The sequence below is a fragment of the Carex rostrata genome, chromosome 10 (assembly GCF_964058835.1).
Source record: "Carex rostrata chromosome 10, lpCarRost1.2, whole genome shotgun sequence".
NCBI classification, from domain to species: domain Eukaryota; kingdom Viridiplantae; phylum Streptophyta; class Magnoliopsida; order Poales; family Cyperaceae; genus Carex; species Carex rostrata.
The window spans coordinates 5,832,822-5,851,036 of NC_135927.1; the positions used below are offsets into that span (position 1 = coordinate 5,832,822).

The 18,215-nt window shown below is 36.1% G+C and overlaps 1 protein-coding gene across 1 annotated transcript; it reads left to right on the top strand.

Moving 5' to 3' along the window:
- The first annotated feature begins 13,850 nt into the window (after window positions 1–13,850).
- On the top strand, window positions 13,851–15,447 carry LOC144560601 (uncharacterized). Its single transcript, XM_078309844.1, has 4 exons — window positions 13,851–13,934; window positions 14,089–14,229; window positions 14,311–14,398; window positions 15,226–15,447. The coding sequence occupies exons 2-4, from the start codon at window positions 14,116–14,118 to the stop codon at window positions 15,354–15,356; spliced, it is 333 nt and encodes a 110-aa protein (XP_078165970.1). The 5' UTR covers window positions 13,851–13,934; window positions 14,089–14,115; the 3' UTR covers window positions 15,357–15,447.
- Window positions 15,448–18,215: the final 2,768 nt, after the last annotated feature.

The window sequence follows — 18,215 nt, forward strand, 5'->3', positions numbered from 1 at the left end:
TGCGCTCATATTCAAGTACTTAAAACTGTGTTTATAACCTTTTATAATGTTACTCATAAATATTTAAACCTCCATAGATCTGCAAGTATTTAAATCCTAACTACTTGGTAGATTTAATTCCTAACTACTTAAGTTTTCCAGAAAATATTTCTCTCACCCACTTTTTTTTTTCTCTGGTCATTATCATACATTTTTCCGATGACTTGTGATGAATTTTGCGAATCTAAAAATACAAATGTTTTCTACTTGAGGTTTAAAAGTAAAAAAAAAATGGTGTAGATCGAGGTTTAAACACTTGAAAATTTAAAGTGCTCGTAGACTTTACATTCAAACAAAAAAACAATAACTTGAAAATAACTCAAAAGTATTTTTCCATGAATCTCATTTGAAATATAAAATCGAGTAAAAAAAAATTTGTACTTTTAGATTCGAAAAATTCATTAGAGATCATCGGAGAAATAGACTAGAATGATCGGAGAAAAAATAAAAATAAAAAGTGGGCAAAAGTGATCTTTCTTTTTTTGACTTGAAAACAAAAGTAGTTAGGCCGGAGTTAAAACTACACAGAATTAGGACTTCAATGCTTGCCAATAAAGGTTTAAATACTTGCGAATTGCATTGTTAAAGATTATGAACTGAATTTTAAAAGCTTTGATATAAACATTGGAAATGAATGTTAGACAAAATTGAAAGGTTTTTTTATTAAACTAGTTGGAGGATTTGTTTGGGTATGATGGCTCGGGAACTAGAACATTTCCCTTTATATTATTTATATTAGGATACAATCATATGTCTATTAGTTTGAGAACATTAAATATAAAATCTTTGCATTCTTATCTTCGTTCAAGATTAATAACAACTGTCATGTATAAATTACATATACACAACATTTAATATCAAGAGCTAATGAAATATGAATAAATAATTACTACAAAAACGTCAATGATATATGACACATCATACACGGATTCAAGAGAAATGCCATTACTTCTGCGTGTAAAGTAAGAAGACACGCTCTAGTATTTATACAAGGTTAAGTAAAATAGAACTATGTATGAATGAGCTTCAAAATTCATACACGGTGTTTTATTAAACTGTGTACGATTAGGAACAATGTACACGGTTGTGGTTAACATAACCATGTATGTATATATGTTGTAAACATTCTTACATTTTTCCTGCCAACCGTGTATGAATATCTGTAGGATTTTACAGAGGAAAAGCCGCTTGTAATGATACACTGCTTTGTTTGTACCAATCGTGTATGAATGTTCTGCAGAATTTTAAGACCGCATATAATTATACACGGTTTTATTGTATACTCGGTGTGTGATAAATAAAATACAGAAGTATTCATCAAGTTTATGCTTGAATATATAATTTACGGTATCCCCATAGATCGCTGCTTCAGTTAGGTATCTTCATATTCTTTAATTAAAAAAGCCCTTAATTTTCGTACCCAACGCTATTGCTCATTTCATTTAGAAATTGTTTCCTGCATTTCATTGAAAGGAGGCCATCAAGCACATCGTCTGTGGAGTGTTAGATATTGACAACATAATCTTGTAATATACAAGACATACAACCAGTAACATATGTTAGAATAGTTTGTTCAAAAACAAAGATATAAGATAACAGAGTACCTATGAAGACATCTGGTTACTCTTCCTCAGGCTTTTCTTATTTTGATTGCCGTCCTTTTTCTAGGTGCAAGTAAACTTCTCTTCATTAATTAATTTGTTCACCAGAATTATATATGATCGTTTTCTGAATAGTTTTGCCTTTTCTTTTGAACACTATAAACTGCCAGTATTTAACTGAAATACCACTAATTTGTAATCTGAGCAAAAAATAAAACTAAATTAAAAAAAAAAAAAATTGTTGAGTCATAAATCATAACTAGACAACTTTGGAAGACTTGTATACTCTTGTAGTCTTGTTAGATCTTTGGAGAAAGACATAATTGTGATTTATACTTAGTTAATTATCAGATATAAATAGAAATTAAGAAACAGAAACCAAAAATCCATGTGTACCTTATCAATGCAAATTGTCGTTGTAATCATATCCGTGCCTGCTTGAACTAAATAGAAATTAAGAAACAGAAACCAAAAATCAATGTGTACCTTATCAATTCAAATTGTCGTTGTAATCATATCCGTGCCTGTTTGAACTAATTTTCAACGTTTAATTGAGAGATGAGCACATATACCGATATTTTCTCTCTATCGAATTAATTGGTAGAATATATTGATTGCGCTATTATTATATTAAAGGTAAATACACAAATGGACTGAGCAATATTAAAGTAATTCCAACTGTAGAAGGTACTTAATATATACATTTTTTATATTTGACATGTCATACACGGCCATTAAATAAGAGAGGTGGCATGATCAGTAGAGATAATGGATCTCAACAGTACGTTTTCAAAACTCGATCAGTTCGCAGGAACACATACGCGTACCTTATAAAGTCGAGGTAGCAGCACAATAACACAACACGATACTGAGATGAGCAAGAGAGAGAGAGAGAGAAATAATAGAACACTAGAATTGTGGAAAACCAGACGGGTGGTGAAAAACCACAAACCCCGCTGGCCTAATATTGTTTATAGAGGAGAAATGAATTACAAACTTAAGAAAGCTATTCTGTAAGTGATGATTACAAGAGGGAATCTAGACTCCTTTATATAGCCTATAATAACTTGGGGGCAAAGAAACCTAATTAATGCAAATATCTATCACAAGATATTTCTTCTACCAAACATTCCTAAACCAAAGAAGAGTGGTAGCCAAGTAGCCTATCACCTTGCTTTGTGATCAAGTAACCTATCACATTACTTGGTGAACAAGTTGTCTTCACACCCAACAATCTCCCACTTGAAGACAAATTGGTAACACTTGCATCTTAGTATCCCAACTTCCTTTTGCATCTCCTCTACTCCAATCAATCTTCCATAGGCCAGCAGCAGCTCCCACTTGACTAGTGATTGAGCCCAGCTGAGGTAGTGCATAGTCTCAGTTTATCCATGGTGACAACCTTCGTGAACATGTCCGCAGAATTTATCGCACCTGCGATTTCTCAACGACAAGGTCCCGTCATCTACCAATTCACGTATATAGTGGTACTTCAACTGGATGTGCTTTGTTCTCAAATGAAACACCGGGTTCTTTGCGAGACACAGAGCACTTTGACTGTCGGTGTAGAGTGCTCTGCAACCTTGATCCTTTCTGATTTCCTTCAGAAAATTGAGTAACCACACCATCTCTTTCCCGGCCTCCGAAATTGCGACATACTCCGCTTCTATTGTAGAAAGTGCCACACATTTTTGCAATCTCGACATCCAACTTACAGCCGTACCTCCCCACGTGAAAACATAACCGGAAGTGCTCTTCCGACTATCCAAGTCACCACCAAGGTCCGCATCAACGAAACCTTCTAAACCCACACCGCCTTTCTTGAAGCACAGTGCCATTCTTGAGGTACCTTTGAAGTATCTTAGCAACCATTTCACTACCTCCCATTGTGCGATACCGGGGTTTGCCATGTAACGGCTCACTACTCCCACTGCATGAGCTATGTCGGGTCTGCTGCATACCATGGCATACATGAGACTGCCAACTGCCAAGGAATAGGGCACAGTCGCCATGTAGTCTTGCTCTTCCTTCGTCTTTGGTGCTTGAGCCTTTGACAACTTGAGTTGTACTCCCAGCGGTGTGATTCTTGGTTTAGCATCTTGCACTCGAAATCGATCCAACACCTTGTTGATGTACTTCTCCTGCGACAAAGTTAGAGTACCTTCCGCTCGATCTCGAGAAATGTGCATGCCTAGAATTTGACTTGCTGGACCCAAGTCCTTCATCTCGAACTCTTGTGCTAACTGCCGCTTTAATATGTTGATTTCCTTCATGCTTGCACCTGCAATGAGCATGTCATCGACATACAAAAGCAAAATAACATAAGAGCCATCAAAATATTTGAAGTAACAACAGTGGTCCGTGTCTCCTCGTTTGAATCCACGACTGCTCATGAATTTGACAAATTTTTTGTACCATTGTCTCAGAGCTTGCTTCAAACCGTATAGGCTTTTATTTAACCTGCACACAAGACCCTTATGTCCCTGAGTTTCGAATCCCTCAGGCTGCATCATGTAGATTTCCTCCTCCAAATCTCCGTGAAGGAAAGCCGTCTTCACATCAAGTTGTTCTAGGTGCAAATTCTCGGCCGCCACAATACCGAGAATAATTCGAATGGTTATAAGCTTCACCACGAGTGAGAAGACCTTGGTGTAATCAATACCTTTCTTTTGTAAGAAACCCTTGACCACCAATCTCGCCTTGTAACGCTTACTGCCATCTGCCTCTTCTTTAACTCGATACACCCACTTATTTTGTAGCGCCTTCTTTCCTTCTGGCAATTGAGTCAAGACCCATGTCTTGTTCTTCTCCAGGGATCTTAACTCCTCTTTCATTGCTCGCTCCCACTTGACCGCATCACTCGAGTCTACCGCCTCACTGTAGTCTTCAGGCTCGCCCGAGTCGGTCAAGAGTAAATGGTTGAGGGAAGATAGATACCTGGTGTTAGGTTTACGAACCTGAGTAGACCTTCTCAACACAGGTTCTTGTGGATTGGGCTCTTCTTGATCATTGACTGCATCTTCGGCCACAACATCATCAAATTCATCATCGGCTTCATGATCTCTTTCAATCCCTTCATTGTCGGCCATACCATTTGGGACTTCCAAATCACCCAAAACAATCTCTCTCACTTCATCCACATTAGATTTGGACACCTTCTTATATAACTCATTTTCATTGAAGGTAGCATCTCTGGACCTAATTACTTTTTGACTTTTCTCATCCCAAAATCTATAACCAAAATAATTAGACCCATACCCAACGAAAATATATTTCTTGGTCTTTGCATCCAACTTGTCCCTTTTGTTCGAGTCCACATGCACATATGCCGTGCACCCAAAAATTTTCAAGTGAGATAGAGATACCTTTTTACCCGACCACTTCTCTTCGGGCAGCTCGAATTCTAAGGCCACCGAAGGGGACTTCGATTGATGAGATAAGCTGCCGTATTGATTGCCTCTGCCCAAAACATCTTTGGAAGATTTGCGTGAAGTCGCATTGCCCTAGCGCGCTCGTTGAGAGTTCGATTCATCCTCTCAGCAATCCCATTTTGTTGTGGTCGGTTGGGGACTGTTCACACTAGCTTGACTCCATGCTCCGCACAATACGCCTTGAAGTTGGCTCCATCATACTCGCCACCATTGTCCGATCTCAAGCACTTCATCTTTTGACCGGTCTCATTCTCGACCTCTGCCTTCCACTTCTTGAAAACCTCGAACACTTCAGATTTGTGTTTGAGAAAGTAGACCCATACCTTGCGAGTGGAATCGTCGATAAACGTGACATAGTACCTCGAGCCTCCTTGGGATTGGACCGGTGCTGGTCCCCACACGTCAGTGTGCACAAGTTCTAGCCTGCCTTCCTTACGCTTTCGCCCGACTTTTGAAAAGCTAACTCGCTTCTGTTTGCCTAGCACGCAATCTTCACAAAAGTCGGTTTCAACCGACTGCATAGCCGGTAACAACCCTTTTGATGCTAGAACCTTCAACCCTCTGTCACTCATGTGTCCTAACCTGTTGTGCCACAGGATTGGATTGGTCTCAGCCCCCGCAATTGCTACCAAGTCTACACTGCTGTCAGTTAGATAAAGTGTACCCGTCTTGGTGCCTCGTGCTACAACTATAGCTCCTTTCACTATTCTCCAAGAACCTTCTCCAAAGATGGTCCTATACCCCTCACCATCCAATTGACCGACAGAGATTAAATTCTTCTTCAACCCGGGAATGTAACGAACATCATGCAATGTCCATCTATAGCCATTGCTCGACTTAATATGAACATCACCTATGCCCGTAATATCTAAAGGTTTACCATCCGCTAGGAATACTTTTCCATATTCCCCAGTTACAAAATTTTTCATCAATTCTTTGCAAGAGGTAGAATGAAAAGAAGCACCTGAATCTAGAATCCAAGATTCGATTGGGCTGTCGACACATAAGACTTGAGCATCATCTGAGTCCTCCTTGGTTGTTGCATTCACCGAGTTGGACTCGTCTCCTCTCTTCTTCGCCTTTTTAGGGGCCTTACAGTCACGCTTCAAGTGACCCTTTTTGCCACAATTCCAGCACTCCGCCTCACCTTTGGTTCGAGACTTGCTTCGTCCTCTCGACTTGGATCTACCTCGGTTCTCACCCTTTTGACTCTCCCGACCCCTTTGAACGGTTAGGGCCGACCCGCTTGTTTCACCTCGCTCATTTCTACGAATCCCTTCGCTAATGATGCGGTCACGAACATAGTCGAGAGTCACCTTTTCTTGGCCCGAGATCACCTCTACGGTAGTTGACCAGCTGTCCGGCATAGAGATCAACAAGCAATGCGCGAGCAACTCATCATCCAAGGGATACGCAATCGCCTTCAGTTGGTTCACGATATGGTTGAACTCGGCTACATACTCCGTCACGGAAACACCCTCGGCCATTTGAAGTTGAAATAGTCGTCGTAGAAGGTGAATCTTGTTGGAACTCGAGGGCTTCTCAAACAAGTCAGACAGTCTCTTGATGAATCCAAAGGTTGTGGTCTGATATCTCCATATTATGTCTAATTTACAGCCCTAATTTGCACTTAAACCTGTGTTTTAAAGCCTATAAATGTGGACTTTTTACTTGTATTTCAAAGAAATGTGGTACTGCTATGTTTTGTTTGGTATTTTGTAGGAAAAAAGGCGAAAAACTGGATCTGACAATTTTTCATACGGCCCGTATGATATTCCCTACGGGCCGTACAGGATCTGCCCAACCACACAGAAGGTTCCACAACAGAGGCACGAAGTCTCCAAGACAAAGCACAGGCATACGGCCCGTATGGGGTCCCCTACGGGCCGTACGACGCTAAATAGGCAAATCCAGCTGGAATCTGAAATCAGCTGAAATCAAGGAGGCCGAAAAGGAAGCCTCTACAGACGCGATCTGGGGCATTAAATGAGAGAATTACACACCAAAAAAAGGGGGATTCACCACTGGAACTGGGACAAGCTTTCTTGGAGCAAAAGATGAGAGGAGGAGAAGAGGAAGAGAAGGGAAAAACGCTAGTTTGCAACGGATCTTCGGATTTTCCACTGTTTTGTCATGAACTCTTTTATTTTCTGTTATTTGTGTTATCTTATGAACATGAGTAGCTAATTTACTTTGTTTCTAGGGTTAAGATGTAGTTTCTAGTTTGGTTTTGTTTGCATGCTACTTGGATTTTGTGTTGAATGCTTTGTTTTTACCTTGTTGAGTAGTATTTTGATTGCTTTATTTGTGCTTGCTTGAATTGATTAGTCATCCCGTTAGATGAATGCGCACATCTAAGTGTTAGGAGCCAAGTCTATGACATTTAATCCAACCGAATAAAGTATATGAAGTAAGGTGAAACCAAGGAGTACCCGAAAGGTGAAACTTTCCTTGAGGCGAAAGTCCTTGGATACTTTTAGTAAACCAACAAGTAACTTAGATAAATTAGGCCAAAATGCGAAAGTTGAGGTTTAACGCATCTAAGAGGGAAGTATTTGAGTCCGGTAATCGAGTACTAGGCCAAAATGCGAAAGTTGAGGTTAGGTATCTAGATCTGGTCGATAGAAACCCTAAACATTAGTATCAACACAGAAAACAGTAGCTGCAGCATTAACTCGGGGTCCCCTACGGGCCGTACGGGAATCCGTACGGGCCGTATGCCTCGGGGCTGAACAGAAATGAAATCTGAACCCTGGAAACGCCTTTCTATCAATTGAAAACAACTCTAATTCTCTTTATTGCTTTTTAAACTTGCCATAACTCAATAGAATTATTAGAATTAAATCAAACTAATTTCTCTCACTTCTAGAATCTCAAGTAATTTTAGGATAAGTCCGGTCATTTTCTTCCGTCCCTGTGGATCGATATACCTGAGCATACTCATCGATAGGATAGTGCACTTGCTATCTGATTTGACAGAGTATAACAAAGGTTTAAAAGGTATAGCTTGCTATACCGAAACTTTGTAGCATATATTCTGTGCGAACATGGTATCATTAGCGACATGTGAAGCCACATCCATTGAGATGGTATTGCGAATGAGACCAAGTGCACGGCGATCTAGCTTCTTCCACACCTTGTCCTCCATGGTGCCGGGTTTGTTCTCTAACATCGCATCCTCTAGTTCTTTGGCATACAACATATCGGTTATTTGTAGCTTCCAATAACCAAAATGTTTGCCATCGAAACAACGGATATTTGCCTTGCCATCCTCCATGTTGATCGAGCAGCACTTCCTCCTTCACAAACGTTCATTTGGACTTGCACACCAACAGAACCTCCCCGTAACCTGGGCTCTGATACCAGTTGTAAAGTCGAGGTAGCAGCACAATAACACAACACGATACTGAGATGAGCAAGAGAGAGAGAGAGAAAGAGAAATAATAGAACACTAGAATTGTGGAAAACCAGACGGGTGATGAAAAACCACAAACCCCGCTGGCCTAATATTGTTTATAGAGGAGAAATGAATTACAAGCTTCAGAAAGCTATTCTGTAAGTGATGATTACAAGAGGGAGTCTAGACTCCTTTATATAGCCTAGAATAACTTGGGGGCAAAGAAACCTAATTAATGCAAATATCTATCACAAGATATTTCCTCTACCAAACATTCATAAACCAAAGAAGAGTGGTAGCCAAGTAACCTATCACCTTGCTTTGTGATCAAGTAACCTATCACATTACTTGGTGAACAAGTTGTCTTCACACCCAACATACCTGCTCCTTGACCTTCGTAGGAAAGGTACCGCTGGTGGTTCCTGAATCTCATCCACAAGCCTCATTGAAATTTATTTGAATATTTACTTTTAATTATGTATATTGAAATTATAAAATATTTAGTTAAGTATATTCAATATTATTTGAATTTTTTTTATTGTACTTTTATATATTTCAACTTCTTTCATAAAATATCAAATGTGTACTTGTAATTTTGTGTTTAAAATTCTAATTTATGATTATAAAGACTTGAATTTAAACCACATACATGCATTATACATTTTAAATTTTCTTCTTAATCTATTTTTTTCTAATTCGGTCTCTCATATAACAGAAACAATAACTCCATAAATAAGAATAATGATGATAATGTCAACAAAAATAAATATGAATTAAAAAACTAAGTAATCTTTACTAAGCAAAATGCCAAACTAAGAGTCATGTGATGTGCCTGCAGACCCAAGAGAAAAGGTAAACGCAACTACACAAACTTTCAGAATCATTTATTTTAGGAATATATAAAACAAATGTCAGAAAAGAAAAAAGATAAAATGTTTTTAATGCACGTGAATAAACTGAATCATTGTTTCGAACTAATTTAGTTCTTTAGAAGCGTTTTAAATAAGTTGGTTTCATAGAGTTTGTATATATATCTCAATTCTTAGTCACACAAAATGTCTAATTAGCATATATAGAAACTATAATAATTAATCCAAATCTTTGATTCGGTTTCTTTGAGAATGCCTACAGGAAAGAAATCATTCTGAATTAATGATTCAGTTCCTTCTATGACATTGAAAATGATTTTTAACATTCTAATTCTTTGCAAAAAATTTAATACATTTCTAAAAAATAAAAATAATGTTCAAACTCAATAAAAAAGAATGACATATTCAAAGATATTGCATCTCTCTCTCTCTCTCTCTCTCTGGCATTTTAACTGAAATGGATCTCAAAACAATTGCAGTTCATTTCATCCAACAATGGGGAGTTCTCTTCTACTTGATGATGAACTTCCAGAAAATGCTCATTTCATGCCAGAATATTAATCAGACACCTTGCAATTCAACTGATGTCTCTACCTTACAAGCCTTTGTCACCTCTCTTCCTTATTCTACCATCAAAGGTTGGAGTTCCAATTCATCTTCTGGGAAAAACATGGCATGTTGTAATTGGACAGGCATCTCGTGCGACAATTCTACCGGTCGGGTAATAGGACTGGATCTCCAACTCATGAATCTTCAAGGAACCATTTATCCATCTTTAGTTCAATTGGATCAACTCAGATGGCTTAATCTCAGCTACAATCGTCTTGAAGGCAATATCCCTAACCAACTTCTTTATCTTCCCAACTTAGAGAGGCTTGATGTTTCAAATAATATCCTGCGCGGAACCATCCCTATCTTTATCCGGTCATCCAGTCTTGAAATATCTGATATTAGCTACAATAATTTTTATGGTCCTCTGAATCCAGCTATTTGTAATTATTCATCAAACATTAAAATTCTACGGTACTCGAAAAATCTATTCAGAGGTGATTTCCCATTTGGTTTCAGCAATTGCAGATCTATTGAAGAGATTAGGCTTGATTCAAACATAATCTCGGGCAGCATAGCAGTCGATCTGTTCAAGTTTTCCAATCTGAAGAAATTGTATTTGCAAGACAACCAACTTTCTGGCGAAATGAGCAAAATGTTTAGTAATCTTTCTAACCTGATTGAGCTGGACATTTCTGATAATCTGTTTCAAGGAAAAATACCAGATATCTTTGGTACCCTTCAAAAGCTGATAACTTTTTATGCCAATAGTAATGATTTTACAGGACTATTACCTCCTTCCTTTGTTAATCTGGCATCACTTAGAATTTGACTTCTTAGGAATAATACTGAGCGGTCAGATAGATTTAAATTGCTCAGCCATGACACAGTTGAGCTTGCTTGATCTTGAATCAAATCTTTATACGGGACCAATAAATGCTCTGAATGACTGTCTTATGTTAAGAACCATTAATTTAGCCAGAAACAATCTCACTGGTGAAATCCCATCGAATTTCAGAAACTTGAAACTATTATCCTACGTTTCTCTTGCAGAAAACAACTTTTACAATTTATCCTCGGCATTATCTATCCTTGGAGATCTCCCAAGCCTAACCACGCTTGTCCTCTTGTACGAAATTTCTTTGGTGGTGAACATTTGCCTAGTAGCATCATAGGGTTTGAAAATGTTGAAATTCTGGTAATGGCAAACTGTGCTTTTTCTGGTGTGATCCCACCTTGGATTGCCAACTTTACCAAATTGAAGGTTTTGGATCTGTCATGGAATCTTTTCACCGGCACAATCCCTCCTCAGATTGCTAACCTTGATAGTCTAATATACCTGGATTTATCTAACAATGTACTAAGCGGAGATCTTCCAAGCAGCTTAACAAATTTGAAAGGCCTCATATCCAAAAATATTGTGCACCAATGGGCAGATGAGGCCGATTATTTCCCTTTTTTTACAAAGTCAAATATTACTGGAAAGACTCATCGGTATAATCTCATCTATCATCAGTTCCATCCATCTTTAATTCTTCGCAACAATTTGCTGACATGCCCAATTCTACCTGGTTTTGGGAATATGAAGAACCTAGAAGTTCTGGATCTTGGCATCAACCAATTGTTAGGTGCAATACCTGATGAACTCTCAGGTTTATCTAACTTAGAGGTCTTGGACTTGTCGCATAATGACCTATCGGGTGGCATTCCGGCTTCACTTGGTCAACTTCATTTTATTTCTATATTTGGTGTCGGGTACAATAACTTAACCGGTTTAGTGGCAAAGGCACATAATCTCTATGTGAAAGATCATGAGTTCGAAACTTAGATGGGGGAAATCATTTGTTATAATAATAAAGGTATTAAATAGTTGGATGGCTTGACATCCAATCTTTACTCGAAAAAAAAAAAAAATAACCGGTGAAATTCCGAGGGGTGGTCAGTTTGATGTTTTTGTATGTTCAAGTTACGAGGGGAACCCAAATCTCTATGGTGTCCCATGTAATCCTTATAACAGATCGATCTACGCCTTCAGAATTTGGAACTCAGGTTCAAGGCAAGAAAGATGTATTGATCCCTGATATCACCGCTGGTGCTATCATTGGAATGTCTGCAGGTTTCATTATTGGTATTGGCATTGGTGCTCTAATTCCACTAGGTGGCCGGTTCTCCACACGGCACTCTTTCATTGGTTTCTTATACAATTTTCTTCCTAGAAAGTCAGTATCAGCTGTTTGATACTTGTAATAAAAAAAAATTAAAGAATAAACATGTTTGCATGGCTTTGCTTGATACTTGTAAGATATATAGTACTTCTTGTTATTGTTCTCCTCTCCAATTTTGTTCAAACAATTATATCATGTTTTAATTGTTACTGTTTTTAGGATAATCTCTTCATTGAAAACAGTATTTATTTATAACAAAAATATCACGTATCACAAAATTATCAGATTTATAGGTCACTACTTGCAGAGGAAAAAATAAAAATTATAAGTCTATTATAAACAAAAACAACATGCGTCTCGATAAAATTTAGAAAAAAGCTGAATGTTCATCAGTGACGTACCAAATTTCCCTTCTTGAATATATAAAAAAAAAAACCTCTTAATTTGGATTACTATTTTCTGTGCTTTTAAAAACAAAATTGATTGTTATTGTCACAACCGGATTTTGACCATCTAAAGTGTGATTAAAACAACATTTTTTTTATAACAGCAAGCTTCTCTATAACAAGTTTTATACAATTATATACATTTATATAAATAAAATTAAATACCACAAATATATATTCAATTTACTCCCGGATATTTAACGAGATAATTGCACACCAGTCTATCAGATCTAGACAAACAATGTACGTGAATCACAATTAGGTGATCTCACCCGCTATATATATATATATATGCCGATGTAAATTGTACAACAAATTAAATCATCTCTTTCATACACAAATCAATTAATTTTCTTGACCTAATTCGATTTTCATACACAAAACTATTTTTCACATCACATATTAATCCTCATGATGTAAATCATTAACAATTTCACATATAACAAATAAACGTAATTGAAATTATAAAGAAGTCTGATTATCAGGAAGGAAACAATATGCAAACATTGTAAAGCCTTTCAATTTAGTAGTGTCACTAAAAAATTTAGTAGTGTAGTTATTTTCTTGTTTTACAAAAATATCTTGTAATTATTATAATAGATAATAATATTTTTTGGGGTGTTACAGTTATAAAAAGTGATCAATGAGAATTAAGCTAAAACCATTAATTTTCCATACAATAAACTTGAGGGGATACGGACACCTACGTATCCTTTTCTCACTACGACTTCTCCATTTCATTCCCTATCCAGTGCCTCTAGTACAGCATTTTATCCTTACTAGACATCACGTTCACAGGAGAGCATAATAACAGGTGGTCCCCAACCGTTAATTAATTCGTTGGTGAACTCACCTCATGAGTTCTGTTTAGCGGACCCCACTTACCAGTGTCTCGCACTATCTTCCCATCTGAAGAAATCTCTTGATTATCTTTCTTTTATTTTTCTTCTATTTTCCTCGGCCCAGATCCGGAGTAAGTAACTTAACAGAGCAATTTTCACTTCCTGAAGCTCAAGGACTATAGAATCAAAATAGTACTGCATATGGTTTGTGATCTGCATTAAGCGAAAACTACTCTGTTACAATCTTCACCCCAGATCCGGCCCAAATTTTCGGTACGATACCCCTAAAGTAACTCAAATTTTGTATTTTCATCTCCACCGTGTGATCGGAATCCGAACCAATTCGATCCAGCTTAAAATGCACCGGATTTTAATAATCGTGCAAGGACAGATCAGACGGTCCCAATCCAAACTCAGATCTGCTTCGTCTGATCAGAATTCGAATTCATATCTTGATTTTCTTTCTTTTATTTCTTTCCTGTTTTTCTCGGCCCAGATCCGGCCCAAATGTTCCCTTCTCCTTTCTCCCAAATCAAACAGCGCCATTGCTGCCATTCTTTCATTGGCCTCCTCTCCTCTCCCTCCGCCAGTACAGGTATCACTTCCTTTATCTCTTTTTCCTCTTTTTTCTCACTCCTTTTGGCTTCATCAATCCCTTGCCTAACCTTGTTTGTTACATAATGCAAATTTGATTTCAAGTTAAAACCCTAGCTACCACAAATCTAACCATTAGTTGTGATTTCTACAAGTTTCAAAAGCACAAAAAGCAAAGAAAAATGGAGTTCTGTCCATGGTGTGGTTTGATGCTACAAATTGAGCCGGCTAGAGGTGGCCGTAATTTGTCTCTCTCTTGCCCTGTCTGCCCCTATTACTGCATCCCTGTATCCAAGGTTATTTTTCATAAATTGTTTCTTTTTTTATTTTATGTTTTATTATCTTGGTTGGTGTTTGATTGTTTGAATTTAATTCAGATTGAGAAGGAGATTGCAATTGTTAAGAAGGAGGTTGAACCGATTTTCAGTGGCGCTGATGCGATGAAATTGGCACCCAAAACAAAAGGTAAATTTTTTTTTTGTGCCAGTACTGTTTTTAATATCTATTACAAATCGTGGGGAAATTGAAATAAATATTTCATTAATTAATTTCTCATGATTTTACAATACAATATCAATTTCGTTACTATTTTTTCTTTATATGGTAACCTTGATAATTCCATTTTTGGCTGAGTCAGAAAAATAGGGTTTCATTGGTAAAAGTTACATTTGATTTTGTATAATGTACCGAGAACTGGCATTTCCAACAGTATCATACTGATTAGGTCATTTTATTAGTAGTTCCTGCATCAGGAAATTTTGTAATCCTTAGTACTAAATCAAGTATATGTGATTTGATATTACATGTTTTTTATTTCTTTTTGAAGGCATAGCATATTCAGGGCAAGTATAGTTCCTATCTGTGTACATTGCTAATATTGTTTTTAATAGGAAGGGGGAATTTCATGTATACCCCTCAAAAGTTTCGAAATTACATATTTACCCTTCTAAATTTGAAAAACTCACAAAATTAACCATTTTATTGTCTTTGCTATTAAAACTCGTTTAAATTTATGAAGTACCAATTTTACCCTTCATTAAGAAAAATAAAACAATTGGTCAATTTTTGAGGGCAAATGGGTCATGTCTATCATTCTGCCAATCACATGAGCATGTACCTAAATGTCCACTTGTTATGAGTTTTAGAGGGGAAAATACGTAATTTCGAAGTTTTTGAAGGGTATACATGATATTCCCCCTAATTGTAATTACCTGTTGTGGTTTTTAATTTTTGTTGTTTATGTTGTTATATACTCCTCTTACTCTTGTTAACTTTTAATTTAAATTGTGTAGCGACATGTCCGAGGTGCCACAATGGCGAGGCTTACTTCAAGCAAATGCAGATTCGGTCGGCCGATGAGCCCATGACCACCTTTTACAAATGCTGCAATGATAAGTGCCGCTATGACTGGCGTGAGGACTAATATTTTGCTTCTAAACTTCAGTTTTTGTTTTCTTTTCCTTTTTACACTCATTCATCTGGTAAATTGGAGGCTGAGTGTATGTGTGTGTGTGTGTGTGTGAGAGAGAGAGAGAGAGAGAGAGAGAGAGAGATAGCACAAGTATCTTGATTGTTTTCTTTTGGAGAGATGGTGTTGTTTCTGTACTGTTTTTTATATAGTTGGTTAGAAACTCCTAGATAAAAAAAATTTGCCATTTGGAAATATATACTCTAGTGTTCTATTCTTTGAAAAAGGTTCAAGTACAGCTCGAAAGATGGTTTTTTAAGTTATCTCTTAAGTGGGTCAGATGCTAGTGTTCTATTCTTTGAAAAAGGTTAAAGTACAGCTCGAAAGATGGTTTTTTAAGTTCTCTTAATTGGGTCAGATGCTAATAATATAACATCCAATATTATTGTCTCAGTATAAATATAGCTGTTCACTGATTTCTACAATTCGACTTTCCTATTTTGTGCTCCTTCCGTACCTGTAGATCTACAACTTGATTTTGGTACTATGTATTGGGGTAATTATTGGACTTGGGTAACAGTAACAAATGGAATTTATCTCTAAATTCAATTTGTTGATGTTTCTTTTGCTACTTATGCAGATAAAAAACTTTACTATAATTTGAAAAAAAAAAAAAAAATGTAAATGTGAAGACAGGATTTGTGCATGCAAGGTGCTTGAGGAAATGCCCCTCTCTGCCAATTTCATTACAGAACATGTGATATCTAGTAAATGCACACATCTTATTAAATGGGTTTTATGATTTTGTATGTGGTACCAACTCTATACCTTCTTAATTGGGTTTCTTGTTTTTTTTTTATTTTTTTGGCACTTGTTGGGTGCACAAAATGTTATGTGATATATTTGTTCATGGATCAATTTGTAGCACTGACAAGTGTGACCAAACAGGATAATCTCTGCATCATAGAAACTTAAACAGCTAAGTAGATTGGGGTTCTTAATGGTAGTATTTACTTCTGAGCTACTTAACTGTTTTTGTTTTAATAATACACAGTTTATCCAGTATGGTCATTTACTTTTTTAGAAATCTATACACACACCCCCACGGCCCCACACACTCAGAATTCAAATCCTCTACATTAATGCACTGTTTGAGTTTAGATCCAAACCGTTTGATTCAAATCCGAACCAATATTCAAGGACCCATTGCATTACAGGCATGAACCGGATCGGCTCTGATTCTGATCGGACAGTGCTTAATGAAATGCTTCTGTGTAATTTGATTCATCTAGGTGTTGAATGTTTAGATAAAATTTGTGCATGCAAGGTGCTTGACGAAATGCCTCTATCGGCATTTCCATGCTGATCTAAGGATTTTGTCGTTTTGCTAGCTGCATTTTTTTTATAAGTAAAATACACAAAAAGGGATGCTAATTTGAGAAGGGAGCAATTCAATGTACATCAGATTAAATTCTGATATTTTGTTGGAGCTGTTAAATTGATTCATGATTAATGATTCATAATTCACAATGTACATCAGATTAAATTCTGATATTTTGTTGGAGCAATTCAATCAAAATAACTCATTTGCACGAATCTTAATGCAAGTTGAATGGCTCAGACTAGACATCTTACTAAATTTGATCTGATGTCCATCGAAACGCCTCCGATTCCATGCTAATTACCTAGGTGATGATCATTAGGCCTTGAATGATTTTTATTTGACATATTTGTAACTTTAAACTTATAGAAACCATTGTTGTTGGATGCTTTTACAATAATTTGAAAATCTTCAGAGAATAAATTTATACATAAATATAATAACATTTTATCTATATGCCACCATCTAACCTTACTTCATACAGAAAAATATAATAATTTTTTGACTTGCTTTTGTTATGCTTGACATATAGTTATAAAATTTTCCTAAGATAATTTATTATTTCAAAAGGTCAAACAGTTCCAAATTCAGATCCAATTTCTGAAAAAAATATATAAAGGCTAGAGTTTTCTAAAAAATAATGAGGTTGATGTAAAAATACTGCTGGAGACTTTTAGTTGAGTTTATGGTTTAGGGTCAGTCAATGCCATATTTAGAGAATGTAGCATTAAAATTATACTACTTGTAAAGTTTTCAAATCTATTTGCAAACTTCGATGAAAAATGTAATGCTAATAAGATGCAATTGGCTATGTACTGGCTGTTGACAAAACTAAAAGAATCAATCTCTAAATTAACATAACAATTTACTGATTTTTATCCATAAATAAAAAAAAATTAAATTGGTAGGATTACTTTTATAAACTTTTAAAAAAAGAATAAGATTACAATGCATTATTGACTTTTTTTTTTTAAATGTTCACCAAGAAATAAAAAATTACAAAAATATCCATGATTTTCTGAAAATTTTAAAAATACCCAAAATACTAAGATTCTTGGCGGTTGATTTTTTTTTTTTTTTTATCGCCAAGAGTCCTATCGATCCAGTTAATTTTTTTTTTTTTTTGTTAGAACATTCTCAAAATGAAAACACTAAACTAAATTACTAATAAAGCACTAAACTAAATAATCAAAATGACATGTTTTTTCTATGACATACATAGATCTGGATATAAAAAATGTATACAAAATTTCAAAACGAAAACAACAAACTAAATTTCCAAATGAAAACACTAAACTACACGTACTAAACTAAACCATCAAAATGACTTGTTTTGATTATAGCATACCCGAGATCGGGATATAAAAAATGCTAAACTAAATTTCAAAATGAAAACAATTGAACTAAAAAATAAAAATATAACAAAAAAAACTCTAGATCTAAGACATTACATTTAGACGAACAATGCCTAAGAAAAAGTATTGCAAAGAATG

What these genes read in the sequence shown, in the direction of transcription:
- LOC144560601 (XM_078309844.1), top strand. Translation starts at nt 14,116, where the DNA reads ATGGAGTTCTGTCCATGGTGTGGTTTGATGCTACAAATTGAGCCGGCT. An exon ending in ACTGCATCCCTGTATCCAAG is followed by an intron (nt 14,230 to 14,310) that starts GTTATTTTTCAT and finishes AATTTAATTCAG; the next exon opens with ATTGAGAAGGAGATTGCAAT. An exon ending in ATTGGCACCCAAAACAAAAG is followed by an intron (nt 14,399 to 15,225) that starts GTAAATTTTTTT and finishes TAAATTGTGTAG; the next exon opens with CGACATGTCCGAGGTGCCAC.